The sequence below is a fragment of the Miniopterus schreibersii genome, assembly GCF_964146895.1.
Source record: "Miniopterus schreibersii genome assembly, chromosome: X".
Taxonomy (NCBI): Eukaryota; Metazoa; Chordata; class Mammalia; order Chiroptera; family Miniopteridae; genus Miniopterus; species Miniopterus schreibersii.
Window position 1 is genome coordinate 24,826,218 of NC_138104.1, and position 18,509 is coordinate 24,844,726.

The 18,509-nt window shown below is 39.3% G+C and overlaps 1 protein-coding gene across 6 annotated transcripts in view; it reads right to left on the minus strand.

The window, feature by feature from the left end:
• Positions 1–18,509, minus strand: part of MID2 (midline 2) — an 86,792-nt gene that overhangs the window by 47,255 nt on the left and 21,028 nt on the right. For all 6 annotated transcript variants that reach the window (XM_081126513.1, XM_081126510.1, XM_081126514.1 and 3 more), the window contains exon 3: positions 12,929–13,024. In XM_081126513.1, the coding sequence (XP_080982639.1) occupies positions 12,929–13,024 (96 nt within the window). The remainder of the gene's footprint in view (positions 1–12,928; positions 13,025–18,509) is intronic.

An 18,509-nucleotide genomic window follows, 5' to 3' on the forward strand; every position in this document is an offset into this window, starting at 1 on the left:
GTAGTCTCTAAAATGTTGATTATTTCCACAAATCAATAATTTACTTCTGATATTCAATTTTTTTAAATGCACACTATCCCTTAGTAATCTCATAGAAGGCTTCACAGTCTTCCCATGGAAGGTCAATTTGACAAATAATTGTATTGATCTGTCCTAGGCTTTCTTCTCATTTTACACATTCTCTATGGCTCTAAGTGCTACTTGGATGCTGATAACTCCCAAGTCTTCTTTCCTTTCCCAGACCTCTCTCCTGATCTACAGGTCTAGCTAGCCAGCTGCATACTAGACATTTCCTACCTAACTCTCTGACCCACAGCACAACAAACCACACATGTCTAAAAGAATTCTGCATTTACTAACCTAGTTAAAAGTGAAACATTCATTCAGTCACCCAAGCCAGAAACCTATGAATCATCTTACTATTTTCTCACCCCTTCACCCACTGCATCTAACTGATCACCAGGTAGTACTGATTCCACTTCTAGAAGTGTTTTGAATTTATCCCCTCCTTTCTAACCCTACTGGTACTGCCTTAGGCTGGGCCTTGGTCTTTCCCACATAAATGGTCTCTTTGCCTTCACCTTTTTTTTTTTTTTTTACTTTATCTTTATTGTTGAAAATATTACAGATATCCCTCCTTTTTCCCCATTGACCCCTTCTACCCCATGCCTACTCTCTCCCCCTCCCCCTGAGGATTTCACCACACTGTTGTCGGTGTCCATGGGTTATGCATATATGCATGTAAATTCTTTGGTTAATCTCGCCCCACCCACCCACCCCCACCTTCCCTCTGAGATCCATCAGTCTGTTCCATGCTTCTATGGCACTGGATTTATTCTGTTCATCAGTTTACTATGTTCTTTAGATTCCACATATAAATTAGATCCTGTCATATTTGTCTTTCTCTGCCTGGCTTATTTTGCTTAGCATAATACTCTCCAGGTCCATCCATACTGTCCCAAAGGGTAAGAGATCCTTCTTCTTTATAGCTGCATAGTATTCCATGGTGTAAATGTCCCACAGCTTTTTTATCTTTGCCTTCACTTTTGACCCCTGAACCTTGCTCCACATGTGTCCATTTCAGGATTACTAGAGCAGTGTCACCCAGCTCCTTAAAAGACTTGACAAGAGCTAGCAATCCTGAAATGCAGATCTTATCCAGTTATTCACTTGCTTTAAATCCTTCCATGGCTTCCTGGGGTCTTCAGGATGAAGTCTGGACACCTATACATGGCACACAAGGCCCTTCATTATCTAGGCCATAACTACTCCACACTCACCTCATGCAATGATTCTCACATTTAACATTCTGGCTAAACCAAACTTCTGGTAGTTCCCTGAACACCTATATGCTGTTTGCCCTTCTGTGTTTTTGCATATAGTCCCCTTCATTCCCTTATATCATTTTTGTTGGCAAAATTCTACTTTTATTTCAAAATAACTCGATTTTCATATCCATTCTGCAGTCTTTCCTAACTACCTCAGGAAGACTGAGGTGTTTTTTCCTCTGTGCTAGCTTGCCCTCTTGCACTTACCTTCATTACAATAATTATCACTTCACATTACATATCTGTCAGGTAAGTTCTTTGGGGGCAGAGACCATTCCTATTTATCTCTATATATCTAGTATATGCCCAGGGTTTAGAGTACCATTCTGCCCAAACAATTTGCTCATTTCTACCTCCACTAATACCTCTGCTCTTTGTCTCAGCAGAAAGAGTAATTTATTTTTCCTCCAACATTTGGTTAAAATGCATTTTCTTTATTAAATTTTACCTGGTTACATTTATTTCACTCTAATTATGCCTTCATTTTATCAAGTCCTCAGTGCTTGGAAAGACTCCTTCAACAAAGATATTTGTGCTTTAATGATTTATTTATTGATTTATTATTTTTAAAAATATATATCTTTATTCATTTCAGAGAGAGGAAGGGAGACAGAGAGAGAGAGTTGAAACATCAATGATGAGAGAGTCATTGATTGGCTGCCCCCTGCAAGCCTGCCACTGGGGATTGAGCCCACAACCCAGGCATGTGCCCTGACCGGGAATTGAACCCCGATCTCCTGGGTCCTAGTTCGATGCTCAACCACTGAGCAATGTCCAGCTGGGCTGGGCTTTAATGATTTAGATTCTATTCTTTCTTTTAGCTGGACCACTCTAAAATATTTAAGGATCATCTGCTGAAATCATCCATTAGAAGATTGTTTTAAATTAATTTCTATTAAAATGCCTATTTTATGCTTGGTGAAGCAATCAGGCTCAATTCTTGCTTTTCCCAAACCAAATCCCTTTCAGTGAGCAATAGGAGCACAAAGGGAGACAACCAAGCCACGTACAGTTTTAACTCCAAGAGAAGAACCTCTGAAAGCTATTGAAGCTAAAACCTGGTGGCAAGACAGAAAGCTGAAATCTCCCAAATTATGGAAAGCCTTTCCCTCTCTTCCAGATCATCTCCTCTTTCTTCTTTCTCTTAATGCTAAAGAGCAGTGCTACCCAGCTCCCTAAAAGGCTTGAGAAGAGCCAAAGAAATTGATCTGCCCATGGAGCTTCTGGGATGGACTAACCCATGGTACTGTAGCAGTTCTAGAGTAGAAGAAACAGATGACACATAAAATATCCAGGAAAGTGCTTTAATATGCCCAGTGCCCTGAACATTAACAGTAAGACTAACTAAGTAAAAATGGAAGAGCTACACTGCATTCATTTGTACTCCACACTGTACTGCATGGGGCTTTATAAATACTTTTTTTCACTAGACACTGTGTTTTCTCTAGCTAAAGTAAAAGTTCCTGGAGGCCATCAGAAATGTTTCTTTTGTAGCCCTCAAACTGCTCACCACAGTGAGCACATAGTGCTTGCTCAAGAAATGTTGACTGATTATGAAGTACTTACTATTTTTCTTCCCCTCAATATTTTTAGGAATGCTAATTACTCACCAAACTGTTCAGTCTTAGAAGCCAAAAGGAAACAGTCATCTGTTAGTATACATTTTGCTTTGGCTATGCATTAAACAGAGATTTCCTTTGGAAATGTAAACAAAGGATGCCTGATGAGACAGGACAAAGAACTATATATAGAGATCAAGTGGCCAGAGTAGCAACGTCAAAGCATGTTCTTCCTTAACTAAATTAATGGAGTCTTGGGTCTGCCTTGACCTCTGTCCCATGCTCTCCAGCCCCTAAAGAAAAAATTCCAACTGTCTATTCACTGAATTCTGAAAGCTGGGCAGCATCTATGACAGGCTGCATTACCAAAGAATTCAGCTAACAAATCTGTGGTGATCTTAATCTCTGTTTCTGTAATAATAGGAAGACTGCAGCTTTGTTTACTTTCTGAGGAGAATAAAGAACAGGGAAAAAGAACCAGGAGAGGGAGGCAGTATTTATGGTCCCTTTATGAAAAGGCAATCTGTGACAAAAACATTTGCAGACAATAAGGAAGGGGAACAGGTTTGGCAGGAAAATAGCCTCTTTCAGTTTTCTCAGAAGTGCCTTAGCTAGTATCCTACACCCCCGCCCTGTGTGAAATGCTTGGTTTACACTATAAATATAATCATTTGCTGTAGACAAATCGTGATTAGATAAACGGAAAAACTTTCAAATCACCCCTCAATGTCTGGCTCTCATGATGGACAGTATGCTATTATTTATTTCATTTATAAAGTATTTATAACCATTTATGAAGTCTCAAGTTCTTTCTTTAACTGCATTTCTAATGCTGGGGTTTGTCCTGAAGCCTTCTGGACACACAGGCTCTGTGTTGAATGAGCATAATAAGTACCTTGGATTCACCCTATTATTACGGGGAAGTTTAGGGCTCATCCCTAACTTTTCAGAAGGGATGATGTCATAGGGGACAGCCATGGTCTTCCATAAGTGATCCTGTAGATCCATTATCAAACACAGCATCTTAAACTGAATAGACCATGAAGTTAACTCCCAAAATATACTCTCACCCTTGACATGCAATGCTAGCACCTCACAATTCTTTCCCAACTGTTAACATTTTTATTCCATTATCTGTATTTCCTGCACATGTGTATCCATATCAGGGTAGATTTGGGTACCTTGTAAGCCCTCCAAGGTAAATACTATGTTTATGCCATTTTTCTTTGTACCTGGTACAATGCCATGCACAGCTATTATTAAAAGGTGAACTTTTGTGTGCCAGAGCAGACAATGGCCTACAGGATTAATTTAATATGCATCCCTAAGGGAGCCTCTTAAACACCTCCTTTGCTGGTTCATGATGGGGCTGCTCTTCCCTTCTATTTTGCTTACATTTATAAACACTAGTGTCATCCCTTGAAGGCTAAGCAGGAATACCAACTTCAGAAAGGTTCTGTTAAAACATCACCTCTTACCTAAAGGGTAAGAATGAGTCCTCCTCTATTAACACAATGATGAATTGTTTTATGAGACTAGCTCCTTGCTGCTTGAAAAGAGAAGGCTTCTGAATATAAAGGTACGATTGGTGCAATGGGCTGGAAAATGTTGTTACAGGGCTACGTTTGGGTGAAGCTGGATAGAGTGATAAGACTCCCAGGGGTAGGATAAGATGTTGAAAAGGTCCTGAAGTAAACAAATAATGAAAATAAATTGCTTACTTTGCTAATTTGACTACAAATTGCTCTATACTTAATACTCTTTTTGATGAGAATGAGGAAAGTGATTATTATAATTTCTAACCAGAATTTATCTACTATTAGCTGTTACCTCACCCTCAATCATGCAAATTCTAAACCAAAGGATTCCTTATCTTGTCTCCTACTTACAACACTTCTTTGTCTCTTCACCAGTGTGGGTTTATTATACTGTAATCTAACAGCATAATAAGAAACTTTGATACAGTGGGACATAGTATCAAATTGATTCTATGATTCTGATTATCTGAAAACCACTCTAAAATGCCTTCTATTTTATTCCCCGCCCCCTTGGAAAGGATGAGACTGAAAAGAGAAAGAAGAAAATAAAGAAAGTAACCATTAACCTGTGGAATCTGGGAGAGACATCAAAGGTCATGCAGTCAGTTCAACTACTCACTTTATAGGTAAAGACACTGAAGCTGAGAGGCTAAATGACTTATTCAAGTTTATATTACCAGTTAATGGCAGACTTAAGTCTAGAACCCAGTTTTCCAGTTTATATTCCAGTATTCTTTCTTTCCATTCCTTATGCTTCTTTCTAAATTCCAGACCCCATTGCACAATCTCGCAACAGTTTAACTGGTATCCTATGTATTCTACATATAGCACCACTCTCTTCCACAAATGGAGTGTGCAGCAGTGATTAAATTATTATCATACAAGTAAATCATACAAGTATACCCTACTTTAAGAAACCCAATACTTTCCTGGCTGGTGTGGCTCAGTGGTTGAGCACTGACCCATGCACCAGGAGGATGCTGGTTTGATTCCCGATCAGGGCACATGCCCAGGTTGTGGGTTCAATCCCCAGTAAGGGGGCATGCGGGAAGCAGCTGATTGATGTTATCTCTCATTGATGTTTCTATCTCCCTCTCCCTCACCCTTCTTCTCTCTCTAAAATCAATAAAAACATATTTAAAAAAATGGAAACCCAATACTTGATTGACTGCTGGGATCCAAGATGGCAGCAGTGTAAGTGGAAGTAACACGCACCTCCTCCCATGACCAAACTGAATGACAACTAAATTATAGAACAACTATCCAGAATAACTAACTGAAGACTAGATGAAGAGAAGTCTTATAACAAAGGATTTACAGAAGAAGCCATATGAAGACTGGTAGGCAAGGCAGAGATACAAAAAAGAGTTGGCCCACTCTTATGAGTGGCGGCTGAGGTTCCAGAGGGATATCTCAGCTGGGGGTCTAGACCCTAGCTCAGGGTTTAGACCCTGAGAAGCATGGGGTCTAAATCCCAAGGCAGGCTTCCCAGCCCAGAGCACCAGAGCTGGGAAGAGGCACCCACGTAATAACATCTGGCTGTGAAAATAAGCACATATTCAGTCTGGCAGGTAAAGAGAGGCGTGTGCTAGAAAAACAGGCATGCTTTTAAAGGGCTAACACACAAAATTTCACTCACAGTCACTCACCCTGGGCTCTGTGGGAGGGAGGGTGTACCAAACTAGAGCAGCATGGGGAGAGTCTGGGGTTTATGGCTCTGGGGAGAGAGCTGAAGGGACAGTCACCAGGACCCCTGTGCTGAGTCCTTCTCGCATACCACATACGCCATCTTTCTGGGGTAGATCATGCCCCTCTATGTGGCATCAGCCTGAGGGGAACCAATAGTCCCACCCTTTGGATTGCCTCTCACCCCACCCTGCAGAGTTTACACCGTGCTGAGGAGTCAGCTGCCTTGGCCAGGATGTAGAAGTCTGGGAAGACTTAGGGGTTGTCAACAACAGAGTGGTATGGCTTTGGGGCAGGGGCCAATCCCCCCAGTCTCAGTGAACATGACTGGCCCTTCCCCCCCAGGAGATATCACTAGCCCCACCCTCCAGGCTCTCAGTGGTCCCACCTGCCCAGTGACTCGACCCTGCTGAATAGTTGGCAAAATTCAGAACAGACTGAGTTGTGTGGCTATGAGGAAGGGCCACACCCCACACCTTCCCTGAAGCCTGACCGATACCTCCCACTCACAGGATTCACAAGCTTCATCCTCCCTACTCCTGGAGGCTCCACCTTGCTGAGCTTGGGTTCCTCCCAGCAGAAACAAGGACAAACTGAGTTGTGTGGCTCTAGGACAGGGGCCATTTTTCCCTCATATGCCCAACCAGTGCAGAGCCCTCCCTAGAGCTGTTTGGGCCCAATAAACTCTGGTGGCCTCACCCTGATGATTCCCTGACACCTGGACCCAATACAAAGGTGTGTGTTCACACAGCGGGTGGCAGCTAGACTTGGTGTAAACAGGGACATATGCTGAGTGCCCTAATATCCAGCACTAATAACGAGCTTGAACCTATACCAATCTGATGAACACCACTTGCTCCTACCTGGTGACTCACTGAGAACCTACCTCAAGAAACTTGAGTACTGCCAGAGGCTCTTTCAGTGACTAAGCCTAACAGGCAGCAAGCAGGTGGAGGCAGGTGGAGGTGGATTTTGGGATGCCTTCAAACTTTTGCTGACCTGCCCCTGGGCTCATTCTGACCTGGCCCTGGCAAAAGCTGGCCTTGGTGTGCAGCTTGGTACTTCCCATGTGTACCCAGGTCCAGCAGAGGCAATCACAAACTGTGGATTGCTTGTAGTTTCAGGGCCAGTCACAGACAGTGTTTGTCATTGGTATGTACCAGAGTCCCTACCACAAGCCCCAGAATCAACACAGTCAGTGGCCAACTTCAGGAAGCCCCAGAGAAGGACCCAATAAGCTTCACAAGTAGCATATCTAAAGAGATATCATGACAGGCACAAGACCCTGCCGAGATAAATTCCACTTTGTGTGGTCAGCACCTGCAGAGCAGCTTGCATGCTGTGGTTGGCATTAAGCCTCACAGTTAGTGAGCCTCAGGGTCAATCCCACACACAAACAGGCCAATAGCAATCAAGACTCAATTACAACAGGAGGGCACACATAACCTACACAAGAGGCATTCCTGCAATACCCAGATCAGGTGATCAAGAAGACTGTACCACTGGACCCCACAGGACACCTACTACATAAGGCCATCCTATCAAGACTAGGAGTCATAGCAGATCAATCTAATATATAGACACAAACACAAAGAAGCAGCCGAAATAGGGAGACAAAGAAACATGCCCCAAATGAAAGAATGAGGAAAATCTCCAGAAAAAGTGTTAAATAAAATGGAGGCAAGCAATTTATCAGATATAGAGATCAAAGCAATGGTTATAAAGATGCTCAAAAGCATGAAAAATAACATGGAAACAGTAACAAGAGAACAGTCAGAAATGAAGAATACATGGGTAGGAATAAACACTAGGTTGGAGGAAGCAGATAATCATATCATTGATTTGGAAGATAAGTTAGAAAAAAAAACACACTTAATCATAGCAGCAAATGAAAAAGAATTTAAAAAAATGAGGATAGCTTAAGGAACCTTTGGGACAACATGAGGCATGACAACATCCACATCATAGGGATACCAGAAAAAGGAGAGTAAGGGATTGAAGATCTATTTGAAGAATTAATGACTAAAACTTCCCTAATCTGGTGAAGGAAAAAGACACAAGAGTCCAGAAAGCACAGAGAATGAATCTAAAGCAGAATGAATCTAAAGAGGCACACACCAAGACACATCATAATTAATATGGCAAAGGTTAGGACAAAGAGAGAATCTTAATAGCAGAAACAAAAAGACAGTTACCTACAAGGGAGTTCCCATAAAACTGTCAGTGGATTTCTCAACGGAAACATTTCATGCCAAAAGGGACTGGCATGAAATATTCAAAGTGATGAAAACAGGGTCCTACAACCAAGACTACTTTACCCAGTAAGGCTATCATTTAAAATTGAAGGAGAAATAAACAGCTTCACAGACAAGAAAAAGTTAAATGAGTTTGATACCATGAAACCAGCATTACAAAAAACATTAAGGGGCCTTACTGAAGAAAAAGAAGAAAAAGAGGAGGAGGAGTAGGAGGGGAAGGAGAAAGAAGAACAGAGGGACATAGTTAAAAGAATAAAATGGCAATAAATACATACCTATCAATAATCACTTTAAATGTAAATGGCTTACATGCTCCAATAAAAAGACATAAGGTAGCCCAGCAGGGTATGGCTCAGGAGTTGAGCATTGACCTAAGATCCAGGAGATAGCGGTTCAATTCCCAGTCAGGGCACATGCCTGGGTTGCAGGCTCAATCCACAGTCAGGGGCATGCAGGAGGCAGCCAATCATGACAACTCTCTCATCATTGATGTTTCTCTTTCTCACCCCTCTCCCTTCCTCTCTCTGAAATCAATAAAGATATAGTTTTAAAAAAAGACATAGGGTAGCTGAATGGATAAGAAATCAAGACCCATATATATGCTGTCTACAAGAGACCCATTTCAGAACAAAAGATACATACAGACTAAAAGTGAAGGGATGGAAAAAGATACTTTATGTAAATGGAAAGGGGGAAAAAGCTGGGGTAGCAATACTTATATTTGACAAAATAGACTTTAAAACAAAGGTTATAGTAAGAGACAAAGACACTACATATTGAGGAAGGGAGCAATCCAACAAGAGAATATAACCCTTGTAAACATATATGCACCCAACATAGAAACACCTAAAAATGTAAAGCAAATGTTGATGAACATAAAGGGAGATATTAACAATAATGCAGTCATAGTAGGGGACTTTAACACCCTATTGACATCAATGGATAGATCTTCCAGACAAAAAAATCAACAAGGAAACAGCGGACATAAATGACACACTATATCAGATGGATTTAATTGATATCTTCAGAGCATTTCACTCTAAAGAAACAGAATAAACATTCTCTTCAAGTGTGCATGGAACATTTTCTAGGATATACCACATGTTAGGACATGAAATAAGTCTCAATAAATTTAAGAAGATTGAAATCATATAAAGCATCTTCTCTGACTTTAATGGTATGAAACTAAAAATCAATCATAAGAAAAAAACTGAAAAACACACAAAGACATAAAGTCTAAATAACAAGTTACTAAAAAATAAATTGGATAAAAATGAGATCAAGAAAGAAATCAAATGATACCTTGAAACAAATAAAAATGAGAACACGACAACCCAAAAGCTATGGAACAAGGTGAAAGCAGTCCTTAGAGAGGAATTCATAGCATTACAGGCCAACTTCAAGAAACAAGAAAAATCTCAAATAAACAATCTAACTTTACACTTGAAGGAACTTAAAAAAGAACAAACAAAGCCCAAAGTGAGTAAGAGGAAGAAAATAATAAAGATCAGAGCAGAAATAAATGATATGCAGTCTAAAAAAGCAATACAAAAGATCATTGAAACCAAGACCTGGTTCTTTGAAAAGATAAACAAGATTGACAAATCTTTGTTCAGACTAATCAAGAAAAAAGAAGAGGAACCAAATAAAATCGGAAATGAAAGAGAAGTAACAATTGACACAACAGAAACACAAAGGATTATAAGAATATATTATGAACAACTATGTGCCAAAAAAAATTGGACAATCTGGATGGAATGGATAAGTTCCTAGAAACATACAATCTTCCAAACTGAATAAGGAAGAATCAAAGAATCTGGAGAGGTTACAACTACTGAAATTGAAGCAGTAACCAAAAAACTCCCAACAAACACAAGTCCTGGACTGGGTGGATTCACAGGTGAATCTTACCATTCAAAGAGCTAACACTTATCCAGACACTTATTCCAAAAAATTCAAGAGGAGGGAAGACTCCCAAGCTCATTTTATGAGGCCAGCATTATCATAATTCCAAAACCAGATAAAGACACTACAAAGACAGAAAATTATAAGACAATATCCCTGATGAACATAGATGCTAAAATTGTCAACAAAATACAGGATCCAGCAATACAACCAAAAGACCATATGCCATGATCAAGTGGGATTTATTCCAGGGATGTAAGGTTGGAACAAGATCGGCAAATCAAAAGTGATAAAACACATAAACAAAATAAAGAATAAAAACCACATGATCATATCAATGGATGCAGAAAAAGCATTTGATAAAACCCAGCATCTTATTACATCACACAGAATTTTCTATAACACTTTGCGCTACAACCTGTGTTAAATCTTTTGATTATGAGATTACTAATTGCAAGACTGTAGAGAAAAATTTGATCTTCTGAAAAATCCCTCTCTTTAGAGTCTATGCTTATCTTTATACAGCTACTTGTCTTTTTTGCAGAAATGTCTTTAATAAAGATTTCTCAGTTAAAAAAAAAAAAACTGTCAGCAAAGTGGGAATAGAGTGATCATACTTCAATGTAATAAAGGCCATATATGACAAACTCACAGCCAACATCATACTCAATGGCCAACACTACAAGTGTTTCCCTTAAAATTGGGAATAAGACAAGGATATCTGCTTTCACCACTCTTACTCAACATAGTACTGGAAGTCATGGCCACAGCAATCAGACAAGAAGAAGAAATAAAAGGCATCCAAAATGGAATGGAAAAAGGAAAACTGTCATTATTTGCAGATGACATGATACTATATACAGAGAACCCTAAAGATTCCACCAAAAAACTTCTAGAACTGATAAACGAATTCAGTAAAGTAGCAGGATACAAAATAAATATCCCAAAATTTTTATACACCAATAATGAACTTTCAGAAAGGGAAACTAAGAAAACCATTTACAATTGCATCAAAGAAAAAACAAAACCTAGGAATAAATTTAACCAAAGATGTAAAAGATCTATACTACTAAAATTGTAAGACACTTAAGAAAGAAATTGAAGAAAATACAAATAAGTAGAAACATGTAACGTGTTCATGAATAAGAATTAACTTCATTAAAATGTCTGTACTACCCAAAGCAATCTGTAGATTCAATGCAATTCCTGTCAAGATACCAATGGCATATTTCACAGAACTAGAACAAATATTCCAAAAATTTATATGGAAACACAAAAGACCCCAAATAGCCACAGCAATCTTGAGAAAGAAGAACAAAGTGGGAGGAATCACGCTACCTGATATCAAACTATAATACAAGGCCATAGTTATCAAAACAGCATGGTATTGGCATAAAAACAGACATATAGATCAATGTAACAGAATAGAGAGCCTAGAAATAAACCTATGCATCTATGGTCAATTAATATTTGACAAAGGAGGCAAAAACATACAGTGGGGTAAAGATAACCTAGTCAATAAATGGTGTTGGGAAAATTGGACAGATACTTGCAAAAAAATGAAACTAGAAAACCTTCTTACATCATACACAAGAATAAACTCAAAATTAATTGAAGACTTAAATGTTAGACTCAAAACCATAAAAATCTTAGGAGAAAACATAGGCAGTAAAATCTCATACATTTCTCATAGCAATATTTTTTTTTTGATATATCGCCTCAGGCAAGGGGGAAAAACAAAAACATAAACAAATGGGTCTACATCAAACTAAAAATTTTTGCACAGCACATGAAACCATCTGCAAAATGAAAAGTCAACCCACTGAATGGGAGAACATATTCACTGATATATCTGATAAGAGGTTAATATCCAAAAATTATAAAGAGGTCTTTAAACTCAACACCAAAAAAACAATCTAATTAAAAATAGGCAAAGGACCTGAATAGACACTTCTCCAAAGAGTACATACAGATGGCAAATAATCATGAAAAGATGCTCAATGTCACTAATCATCAGAGAAATGCAAATTAAAACCACGATGAGGTACATTCTGACAAAACTCAAGCCCCTCAGCAACTACACTTCTGGAAATATATCCGAAGAAACTTGAAACACTGATCCGAAAGAATACTTGCACTCTTATGTTCATTGCAGCGTTATTTACAGTAGCCAAGATTTGGAAGCAGCCCAAGTGCCCATCAGTAGATGAAGGGATAAAAAAAGGTGTGGTACATTTACACCATAGAATACTACTCAGTCATAAAAAATAAAAAATAAAAAAATAAAGAAATCTTACCTTATGCAACAGCGTGGATGGACCTGAAGAGTATTATGCTAAGTGAAATAAGCCAATCAGAGAAAGACAAATGCCATATGATTTTACATATACATGGAATCCAATGAACAAAATAAACTAATAAACAAAATAGAAATAGATTCATTGGTACAGAGAAGATACTGACAGCTGTCAGAAGGGAGAGGGGGTTGCAGGGCTGGGTGAAAAAGGTGAAGGGATTAAGCAAATGAAGGAATGAAGGAATGAAGGAATGAAGGAATGAATGAATGAATGAATGAATGAATGAATAATTCAAGACCCCACCAAGAGAATCAATACAGGTCCTCTGAAGGAATCACAAATATTTCTGTTACATACCTCAACTTGCTGGCAGATTTGTATTAGCTTGGCCATTTGATTTTCTAATTCGCTGTTACGCTTAACTAGGTTGGTGAGGTTCATCTCTAGAGTTTGCTGTCATCGCAGAGTGTGAAGCAAGAGGGAAAAGGGTAAGAGGGGAAAAAAAGAACAAACATTTAATGAGCTTGAGAACCAATATCATGAGGAGATCAGTCAGTCAGTTGGCAAATACACTATTTCAAAGATTCACTGAGCATTTGCTCTGGGCTAAGCGCTCTTCTAGGTGCTACTTAATAATGTTGTACATTTGGTACATTATCATTGTTGGGGAAAGTTGACATTCATGACTTTGTGGATGTAGGAATTTACTGACATTAAAACAACTTTGGCCTGGCTAGCACGGCTCAGCGGTTGAGTATCGACCTAGGATACAGGAGATCAGGGTTCAATTCCTGGTCAGGGCACATGCCCGGGTTGTTGCTGCGATCCCCAGTGGGGGGCGTGCAGGAGACAGCTGATCAATGACTCTCTCATCATCAATGTTTCTCTCTCTCTCTCTCCCTCTCCCTTCCTCTCTCTGAAATCAATAAAGACATATTTTTTTTTAAAAAAGAAAGAAATGAAAAACCACTTTGTTTTCTGTAATATTTTTAACTTTTAAAAGTATTTCATAGTCAACATTTCATTTTACCCTCATAGTATACCTGTGACATAGGGAGAGCATGTATTATTATCTCTTTTACAGATGAGTAGAATAAGAAAACTATAATTTATTGAATGATTACTACTTGCCACACACTATGCTAGACATTTTCATATATATCATTGAATAATCATAACAACCCATGAAGTAGGAGATGTCAACATTTTACAGATGAGAAAACTGAGCTTCAGAGTGGGGGTAAAGTGTTTTTGCACAGTCATATAATTAGTATATGACAAAGCTAAGGCTGGAACTCAGTCTGTAGACTTCAGTCAAAGCTTTGCTCCAGAATTCCATTATTTTTTGTGGGTTTTTGTTGTTGTTGTTGTTGATAACATTTATATTTATCAGTAGATTCCTTCAGGAAAAAAAGATGGTATTTTAAGTGTGGGAGTCATCAAAATCTAGCAACATATCTCAATTTCCCTTCTTCAGCACTAAGGAAGAGCCCATGGAGATAGGCCATCCATTGCTTATCACTGCTTATTTCTATATAGATCCTTTTAGGTACACATTAGAAGCACTTTGCAAATCTGTTTAATATAACATAGTTCAAAAGTACTCAGAACTCAGCATAGTTTCAGTTGAGCAAGTTACTCTCTTCCATTCCTTATATAAAAAAATAGAATGTTATTCACTCTAGATTGATAATGAGCTTTTTATTCCTTCCCATTCCCAAATCTTCAGCTCTGGTGGCTGCTTCTACCTCAGGATATCCACTCCTCTCTCACCCACAAAGTCTGTTCCAAATGCAATAGCCCAACTTTCTGGCCCTTGTTCTGCTATCATTTTCTCCCTTGGTTGTGTTCATTGGTTCATTGCTGTCTCTATAGTTTTTATGGTTTGTAGCTCAAAGTTCATGTTTTTGGCAGGGGTTTGGGGGGTGGGCAAGGGGGAGTGGGGAAAGGGGAGAGGACTCATGTACTTGGCCCCTTGTCTACTAAGGAGCTGCTGCTTTTTAGAATCCTTGGCACTGTCCAATGAATCTATCCCAAAAGATACATTCCTCTGTATATGTGTATTTCTAGGACAGGCAGTTTGATTTCCCTTGTTCTCAAACTGGATTATGAGAACCAGCTTAATTTTTGCTTCCCTTTTTGCCAGATCTCTCTTGGTTTCTTTGGCTTTGTTCCCATGGAAGTGACTTCTCAAAATTTATTCCATTTGTTATGATTTGGGCACAGTTTCTCCCCTGGCCTTTTTTAACTTCATGACCATCTCAAATGTGGCCTTCTTAGCATGGACAGACAGTGAAGAAGGAAAAAAGAAGCGTAGCAATCATTGATTTAGGCATGATCTCTAAGCTAAGTAGATGTCAGAGGAAAAAAAGAAGTGACAGTTCAGCGATTTAATACAAAAGGTATCGAACACCTACTCTGTTCAAGGGGCAGTGACTTTGGAGATAAAGAAGTGAGATTAAGATGGTCTTGAAGGATAAGTAGGATTTTAATAGACAGAGATGGAGTGGGGCAGAGTGTTCCAGGCACTAGGAGTAACATGACAGAAGTAAAAGGGAATAAAGTACAGGACATGTTCAGAGAAGAGACTTGGAGTTTGGCTAGAACAGAAGGTACAAGAGAGTAGTGGGGGGCAAGGCTGGAATGGAGATCAAGGCTCTGTTATGAAGGTCTTAAATGCCTAGGTGAGGAGTTTTTACCTCTTTTTTTAAGCAGTGGGGACTTACCAAAGGCTTCTGAGTAAGATAATGATATAATCAGGGCTGCAGTTATGAGATCAAGCTACCAGCAATATGTGGGGCAGGCTGAAACAGGGAAGCCTGGGGACAGGGACACTGGTTAGGAGGAAGTTGCAGTTTTCAAGGCAGTTGGGAATGCAGGTCTGGGCCAACCTAATATGATAATTGAGAGAAACATGTTTCAATCAAGGATTTGTCATTGTCATATATGCAGAGAGTGCAAGAAAGGTCACTGGTGATCTTTGAAAAAATGAGTTTCAGTAGACTTTTGGAAGCAGATGCCAAACTCTACAGGGTTAAATATGGAGGTAGTGATAAAGTAGAGGCTCCAAAACTGGGCTCCTCTTAAAATGTTTGACAGTAAAATGAATATGACAGAGTTGTAATTTGATGAAAAGGTCCAGCTTAAGTTAGAGAGTGGGCATTGGTAATGGATCCAATCAGTTTGTGATTACCCCTAGCAGAGTAATCTGATCCTAGATCAATGGAAACCCAATGTATCACAAATGGCTACATCAGCATATTAGGTAAACTTAATGTAGAGTGATAAACTCAGAATGGATATAATATTAGAAATCTGTGTTTCAAACTACAATATGGTTCGATTCAAACATAGGATGCCATGAGGAGAATGTTTTCTAACAAGTACATGCAACCTGTTGCAACACTTGTCATGAAACTGACATCTTATAAATTATTCATAGTGCAGAACAGGACTAAGATCCCTGTCGTGTGTTCCTCATTTATGGCCCAGAGCTGAGACTCATAGCTTCCGTAAAGCCACTGAAAACAAAAATTAGGTCTGAGCACATAATTTGGGGTCTGATTATGGACCTTGGGCTACCATCACAAAATTATGGCAAATGGATATTTTGTTTGGTCCCCCTAGCAATTTGCAGAAGGCCAGCACATTTTTACAACAGACAACTACAACTGACAAGATGACTCTAATTTCAACCTGACTTCATTAATATGAAAATGCTTTGAAAAATAAATCTTTGGTTAATAAAAACACCATCTGTTGATGGCTTTTTGCCACTGTTTTCTTGTATTATGAGAGATAATTTGAGGAAAACACTGAGCATTTACTTACTAACTTCCTACTCATTTACAAGGAATTAAAATCTCCTCTGACACTGGAATTGATTCTCAATAATGAACATATGCACAGGGAAAGGGAGAACTGATGCAATTATGCAGTCTATTTCCTCACCCTTACTTCTCATGCCTAGTACTAATGAACCATTTAGAACTAGATATTCTGGGCCACTCTAGGTTTTACTGATTTAGCCAAGTAATTATCTTGTTTATACTTTGGTTGATTAAACAAAAAGAATATGTGTATATGTAAGTATGTCTACACACATGCACACATATGTATACATAAAATCTTATATAAAACTAAAAATGTATCTTTATTGTTTGTTTGGCTTTGAAAATTTTGCTCTTTTCTTGTGCAGTCCTGTTAATGACTGGGCCAGGCTCCCTCTGTCTAAGCCTAGTTAATGCAGTTTTCTCAGAACAGTTGAACCATGACGGTGAGAGAGAGCCAAAGTGGCAGGGAGATTGGAATGGAGATATCTGCTGGGAGGAAACAGGGACAGGAGGTTGGCAAGGGTAGCAGGATGAAGCTCCCATTTCCTGCTGCAGGAGGTTACCTCTAGGTTCTCTGTGCTTTCTCTGTGTGAGGGTTAGAGAAGCCATTTGAGCTACGAAACACACTCCCTTCCCCTCCAGATGACTACATCATTAGCGGTCTCACAAAATTGTACATATGACTAAACCACACAAAGTGAGGAGAAGATTAGGTTTATTTGCATAACTGAGATTTTAAAAGGCCCAAGTTAGCTAAATTGGTAGTCTCCTACATGGATGCAATTTTTACCCAAGTTCCACTTCATTTGTGTCATATAGACTCTGCCTCTTTGTCTTCTTTTGTACCCTTCCCAAAGAGGAAAATGTTTTGCCACTTCTGAGAAAGCCATGCACAAGCTATTCTTTTTCCAGACGGCATGCCATAAAAAGAAACAGCTTTTCTAAACCTCTCAAGTAATTGCTGTTTTTCATTTTTTTCAGTTCTCTAGACACAGGTTATTTCTGGCTACTTTCTCATTGGCTCCCTCAAGAAACCTAACTATACATCAAAACATCAGCTTTTCATTAAAGCCAGAGCGATTCCCCTGATGGCATACACTTGATGATGATCTCCATTTGTCATGCTCTATGAAGGCAAATGTATTCACACACTATGAGCACACTTACAGATACCTACCTGAAACAGCAAGACTTGAAGCCTAAAAAGGGGTGGAGCTTTCTGTCCTATGGAAACATGTACTTTCACCACCGAGTATCTGTATGCTCTCTGGCTTTCAAAAAGGTACAAGGGGTCAAATCCCACCAGAGTTGATTTTTTTAAAAACTTTTTTTTTTCAATCCTCACCGGAGGATATGTTTTTTTAATTGATTTTAGAGAGAGAGGAGGGAGGAGACAGAATGAGAGAAACAGAAACATCAATGTGAGAGAGAAACATGGATCATTGCCTCCCATAAGCTCCCCGAACGGGGATCAAACCTAAAACTTAGTTATGTGCCCTGACCGGGAACCAAACCCACAACCTTTTATTGTGCACAGGATGATACTCCAACCAAATGATCTGCTTGGCCAGGGCCCACCAGTCAATTTTTTAAAATATATCTTTATTGAGTTCAGAGAGAGGAAGGAAGAGGGAGAGAGGGAGATAGAAACATCAATGATGAGAGAATCATTGATCGGCTGCTTCCTGCACGCCCCTGACTAGGGATCAAGCCCGCAACCCAGGCATATGCCCTGACCGGGAATCAAACCATGATCTCCTGGATCACAGGTCAGTGCTCAACCGCTGAGCCACACCTGGCCGGGCCCACCAGTCAATTTTTTTAAAAATAAAATAAAAGGTACAAGGGGGACATTATCTAAACCTAAACAAGATCTCAACTGTTTTGATGTATGTGGGAACTGAACCTTGGAAGGGTAGAAAGAGAAGGAAAGGGGGATAAAAAAGGCCAACTCATTCCAAACCTGAGCCTTCTCAATTGACAGAAGATAACTTCATCTTTAAAAATAACCTGAGCCAGAAACTCCATTACTATTCTTTGGCATGCTCTTTTTTGACATTCTGTCTATTCACAGGTGTTCCCAGCTTTTCCACAAGATAAAAGCC